General features: G+C 46.8%; 1 protein-coding gene across 1 annotated transcript in view; it reads right to left on the minus strand.

The window, feature by feature from the left end:
* The window catches only part of LOC111968283 (serine/threonine-protein kinase LMTK1-like), a 29,377-nt gene extending 23,418 nt beyond the window's left edge, over nucleotides 1-5,959 (minus strand). The window contains 6 exon segments of the mRNA XM_070445048.1: nucleotides 49-94; nucleotides 848-935; nucleotides 2,373-2,491; nucleotides 4,910-4,941; nucleotides 4,944-4,988; nucleotides 5,833-5,959. Coding sequence (XP_070301149.1) covers nucleotides 49-94; nucleotides 848-935; nucleotides 2,373-2,491; nucleotides 4,910-4,941; nucleotides 4,944-4,988; nucleotides 5,833-5,959 — 457 coding nt within the window.
* Between the last annotated feature and the right edge of the window lie 669 nt (nucleotides 5,960-6,628).

Here is a 6,628-nt window from a genome sequence, read left to right on the forward strand (position 1 = left end):
CAAAGAAGCAGGAGAGCATCCTTCTGCAGGATCAGGGGTTCAGGGTCATTGTGTCTGCAGCCCGACAGCTCCGCAGGTACCCTTTCACATCACCCTGGTGACATGAGGAATATGGTGGAGATCAGAGTTGGGTTCAATTCCATAAAAATTCCAGCCAATTCAGAAAGTAAACAAAATTATAATTCCACAAGTTTACTCATGAAAAAGAATGAAGAGAGAATTGGAATGTCAGTGTACTTCCTGAATTGACAAAAATGAAAATTTCCCATGGGGACCAGTATATAAATGTATCTGGATAAGAGTTTCTGCTCAATGAAAATAGATAGGGTGTATAGGTCTTCCCTCAGAATGGACACCACATGATCATTTGATTGCCCACTCAGCAAGTAATACAATATCTGGCCACTGGGGGGCAGTTGACTGCATCCAAATATAATCTATCGCACACGAAGTGTTTTACAGCAGGGTTTCCCAAACTGTACGTTTGCTTTTTCGCCCTATCACTACACAGCTGATTCAAATAACCAACTCATCATCACGCTTTGATTAATGAATCAGCTGTGTACTYKTAGGGCAAAAARCAAAAACGTGTACCCAGGGTGGGACCCAGGACCGAGTTTAGGAAACRCTGTCTTAAACTGACTACAATGTCTGGAGACAGAGAGACACAGTGGTGAAGTGAGAGTCTAGTCCAGTCCATGATGATTGTTATACATACTGTACACTGTCMGCAGTGGTCATAGAGAGATACTTCAGCCAGTCCAGCAAGCTACTGGCTGCAATGGCCACAGTCAGATAGTTCTATATACAGTGATGCAATGACAGTCCAATCCAGTCCAGTACTCACCAGAGGGCAGAATTCCATGACCAGCAGGTAGGGGGTGACCTCAGTGCACTGCGCCAGGCAATGTAGGAGCGCTGGGTGCTGGAGGGCACTGGAGACGGACGGGCACAATGGCAGAGAGTTAGTGGAGGCACAAAACACTGGCACAATGGCAGAGAGTTAGTGGAGGCACAAAACACTGGCAGAATGGCAGAGTTAGTGGAGGCACAAAACACTGTCAGGAAATGGCAGAGTTAGGGAGCACAAAACACTGGCAGAATGGTAGAGTTAGTGGAGGCACAAAACACTGGCAGAATGGTAGAGTTAGTGGAGGCACAAAAACACTGGCAGAATGGTAGAGTATGTGGAGGCACAAAACACTGGCAGAATGGCAGAGTTAGTGGAGGCACAAAACACTGGCAGAATGGTAGAGTTAGTGGAGGCACAAAACACTGGAGAATGGCAGAGTTAGTGGAGGCACAAAACACTGGCAGAATGGTAGAGTTAGTGAAGCACAAAACACTGGCAGAATGGCAGAGTAGTGGAGGCACAAAACACTGGCAGAATGGTAGAGTTATGGGAGGCACAAAACACTGGCAGAATGGCAGAGTTAGTGGAGGCAACAAAACACTGGCAGAATGGCAGAGTTATGGGAGGCACAAAACAATGGCAGAATGGCAGAGTTTAGTGAAGGCACAAAACATCGCAGAATGGCAGAGTTAGTGGAGGCACAAAACACTGGCAGAATGGCAGAGTTAGTGGAGGCACAAAACACTGTCAGAATGGCAGAGTTAGTGAGGCACAAAACACTGGCAGAATGAGAGTTAGTGGAGGCACAAAACACTGGCAGAATGGTAGAGTTAGTGGAGGCACAAAAACACTGGCAGAATGGCAGAGTTAGTATGTGGAGGCACAAAACACTGGCAGAATGGTAGAGTTAGTGGAGGCACAAAACACTGGCAGAATGGGAGTTAGTGGAGGCACAAAACACTGGCAGAATGGAGAGTTAGTGGAGGCACAAAACACTCAGAATGGAGAGTTAGTGGAGGCACAAAACACTGGCAGAATGGTGAGTTAGTGGAGGCACAAAACACTGGCAGAATGGTCGAGTTAGTGGAGGCACAAAACACTGGCAGAATGGTAGAGATAGTGGAGGCACAAAACACTGGCAGAATGGCAGAGAGTTGGGTGGAGGCCACGCAGCAGGCTGTTAGCCAGCCTGTCAGCTTAGTGGAGTCTGCCACTAGCACAGTCAGCTCAGCTATCCCCATTGAGACCGTGTCTGTGCTCCTATCTGGTTGGGCAAAACAAAACATGGCAGTGTTCGCCTTAGCAATCTCACTGGAATAAAGACCTCCATTCCTGCCAATATTGAAAGAGATTGTGATATCTCACATTTCAAAATAGGGCTACTTAATGTTAGATCCCTCACTTTCAAGGCAGTTATAGTCAATGAACTAACTAATCACTGATTATAATCTTGATATGATTGGCCTGACTGAAACATGGCTTGCTGATGAATAGATAGAGACAGGGAAAGTCTGTTCACCGGTATGGCTGGGACTCCTCCAGGAAGTGCATCTGGTCCTGAACGCTGGCACTGGCCTTGAGCTCCTTAACCACCACCTGGGTGGTGCTGAGGCTCGTATTCACCTCCCCCAGGATAACCTGGTATGGGAGCCACACACCACACACAGGGCACACACATGGGAGACGCACACACAGACACACAAACACACACACACACAGGGTACACACATGGGAGACAACACACACAGACATGAGGAGAGATGGGGAGGAATGGAAGATATACACACAAAGTCAAACAGAGAGACAGAGAGACACAAAGAGACAGAGACAGACAGACAGACAGACAGACAGACAGACAGACAGACAGACAGACAGACAGACAGACAGACGACAACAGACAGACAGACAGACAGACGACAGACAGACAGACAGAAGACAGACAGACAGACAGACAGACAGACAGACAGACAGACACAAAAAGAATTCCCAAACAGTACACACACATGGAGGTGATGATTGTGGAGGACAACATGGTTAGGAGGACACACACGTTCAGGTGAAAGGTGGACAGTCACACAAATGCAAGGAAATAGAGAGATACACAGAGACAGAGAGGCATACACAGGAAATAGAGAGATACACAGAGACAGAGAGGCATACACAGGAAATAGAGAGATACACAGAGACAGAGAGGCATACACAGGAAATAGAGAGATACACAGAGACAGAGAGGCATACACAGGAAATAGAGAGATACACAGAGACAGAGGGCATACACAGGAAATAGGAGATACACAGAGACAGAGAGGCATACACAGGAAATAGAGAGATACACAGAGACAGAGAGGCATACACAGGAAATAGAGAGATACACAGAGACAGAGAGGCATACACAGGAAATAGAGAGATACACAGAGACAGAGAGGCATACACAGGAAATAGAGAGATACACAGAGAAGCACACACAGGACATGCAGATTCATAAAGAGACCAACAAGAGACAGACCAGGAGATAAAGAGACACACAGAGAGGTATACATGCAGTCACAGAGACACAACACACACACACGAATAGACATACCCAGTCAAGGTACACAAGTGTGGGGAAAGTGTGTGTGTAAGAGTTGTATGAGTGTGAGAAGGAACAGAACAAAAGAAACAGAGAGGGAGGGAACGAGAGAATGACAAGAATCAGTTATCTAGTGTTACAGTAGCTAATTCCCATCACTCAGAGTAACATGGTTATCTAGTGTTACAGTAGCTAATTCCCAACACTAGCAGTAGATAACATGGTTATCTAGTGTTACAGTAGCTCATCCCATCATTCAGAGTAACATGGTTATCTAGTGTTACAGTAGCTCATTCCATCACTACGACTCAGAGTAACATGGTTATCTAGTGTTACAGTAGCTCATTCCCATCACTCAGAGTAACATGGTTATCTAGTGTTACAGTAGCTCATTCCCATCACTCAGAGTAACATGGTTATCTAGTGTTACAGTAGCTAATTCCATCATTCAGAGTAAGATGGTTATCTAGTGTTACAATAGCTAATTCCCATCACTCAGAGTAACATGGTTATCTAGTGTTGCAGTAGCTAATTCCCATCACTCAGAGTAACATGGTTATCTAGTGTTACAGTAGCTAATTCCCACTCACTCGAGTAACATGGTTATCTAGTGTTACAGTAGCTAATTCCCATCACTCAGAGTAGAACAGGGTTATCTAGTGTTACAGTAGCTAATTCCCATCATTCAGAGTACACATGGTTATCTAGTGTTACAGTAGCTAATTCCCACACTCAGAGTAACATGGTTATCTAGTGTTACAGTAGTAATTCCCACCACTACAGAGTAACATGGTTATCTAGTGTTACAGTAGCCTTCCCCATCACTCAGAGTAACTGGTTATCTAGTGTTACAGTAGCTCATTCCCATCACTCAGAGTAACATGGTTTATCTAGTGTTACAGTAGCTCATTCCCATCACTCGAGTAACATGGTTATCTAGTGTTACAGTAGCTAATTCCCAACACTCAGAGTAACATGGTTATCTAGTGTTACAGTAGCTAATTCCCATCACTCAGAGTAACATGTTATCTAAGTGTTACAGTAGCTCATTCCCATCACTCAGAGTAACATGGTTATCTAATAATAAAAACAGAGTGAAAATGCTAACTAAAAACTGCTGCATTGCGAGGGCAGGCTACATGGTTCTCTCCCAGTCTTTCCGCGGCGTTCTATACCTCTCTGTACAGCGTCAGTCAGGCAGGCAGGCAGGCAGGCAGGCAGGCAGGCAGGCAGACATCAAAGGTTGTGGATCAGCCCACATTACCGATACAGACACACATTCCAGGTAATGTAGCGTGTCGGCTGTTTAACAGGCTGACTCAAACACACCTAGGCATCCAGCTCAGTGCATAACAACCGCGAGCTGCCGAAGTTGACAGAACATTCATCTAGCTACCTCTCATAAACCCGTATCGTAGCCTCCAGCAAGGTGAAAATAAACCAAAAGAATTGCAAAGAAAAAGTGAGGAGAGAGTGAGTGGTCTTACCTTTCCGAACCAGCCATCGCCGATCTCTTTCAGTACAGAAGACTCTGTCGGCCGACTTCTGTGGATTTCAGGAGTTGGACTTGAGAGACAGATTTAAAAAAACAAACAGAGATTTTAGAGAAGTCCTTACGACACCAAGTATTATTCAGCATTGGTTTTATTTCTGACAATGACTCTGATTCCAAGCCTCAGAGAAATGTAATCTGGCCAAATACACACCGCCGTCCTGCGATATGAGGCATCCATCTTGCAATAGGTCGACTATCCTCTAAGACACAATCTTCGCCAGGTTGACTTGTTTTTGATATTACATAAAAAAATATATACGAAGTACAATCCCAAGGAATTTCAGCTAAAAATGAGTGAAGTATTCCACAAATATTTTTTTTTATATATGATCGTGTCTCTGTAATCAAGGTATGAAATCATTGCTCTATTAACATATACAATCTGTTTTGGGGGTTTGGTTGTGGTCAAGTTGCAGTATACAAATTATTATAATCATGTTCCGTCACACCGACCATTCACTCCAACAAAAATCTCCCGCAGTCTGAATCTAGTTGCCTACCCCTACCCCCTACCCCTCCCTGCGCCCTGCCCTGCCCTGCCCCCTGTGCTCTAAGGTCTCTCTCTTTCAGTCAGTAGCAGAGCCTGGCATCCCAGCCTCGTCCTCCTGTCCCCTTGCTGGCATCCTGACCTACTCTGTCAGTAGCAAGGTGATGACCTGTGTCCTGCATCTTTCCTCTCCACACACCAGCCTGAGCCTCTCTCATTTCTCAGCCTGCACCCTCTCTCCTCGACTCTCAGCTGCGCTCTCTACCTCTCAGCCTCTTCTACTCTCAGCTTGGTCATCCTACTCTCAGCATGCGCTGCACGTCTCATCTGCCGCTATCTCACTCTCAGCCTGCGCTCTCTCACCTCGCCTGCGCTCTCTCTCACTCTCAGCCTGCGCTCTCTCACTCTCAGCCTGCGCTCTCTCACTCTCAGGCGCTCTTGCGCTCTCATCACTCTCAGCCTGCGCTCTCTCACTCTCAGCCTGCGCTCTCTCATCTCGCCGCGCTCCTTCTCACTCTCAGCCTGCGCTCTCTCTAGCTCGTCACCTCGCTCTCTCTCACTTCAGCTCGCAGTCTCTCTCACTCTCAGCCTGCTCACTCTCTCACTCTCAGCCTGCCTTTCAACTCTCCACCGCGCTCTCTCTCACTCTCAGCATGCACTCTCTCACTCTCAGCCTGCGCTCAATCACTCTCAGCATGCGCTCTCACACTCTCAGCCTGCGTTCTCTCACTCTGAGCCTGCGCTCTCTCACTCTCCAGCCTCGGTCCCAAAAACATCCAAATGAGAATGGACTGACGGCAACATTAATCATCTGTCCTTCCCCCTCTCTCATTCCCTCCATCTCTCCATCCCTCTCTCCCCCAGCAACGACTGATGACACTCACAGAGGAGGACAGACAGATCTTTTGTAGCAGTGTCACCCCCTTGCCCATTCCCCAGACTGGCCACACAGACCCCTCCCTGTGTGAGGGCCATATCTGACGCCCATGCCCTGTAATGTTCCAGAGGCCAGTCATTCCCTGGGTGGTGGGCYCTCACTCATCCAGAATCTGTTCTAAAGAGAATCCCAGCCATTGTCTGGGTACTAACCCTGGGACTGTATGGTACCAGCAAGAACCAACCACACAGACACACAGACACACAGCCTATTATCTAGCAGCTCTG

This window comes from Salvelinus sp. IW2-2015, linkage group LG8 (assembly GCF_002910315.2).
Source record: "Salvelinus sp. IW2-2015 linkage group LG8, ASM291031v2, whole genome shotgun sequence".
Taxonomy (NCBI): domain Eukaryota; kingdom Metazoa; phylum Chordata; class Actinopteri; order Salmoniformes; family Salmonidae; genus Salvelinus; species Salvelinus sp. IW2-2015.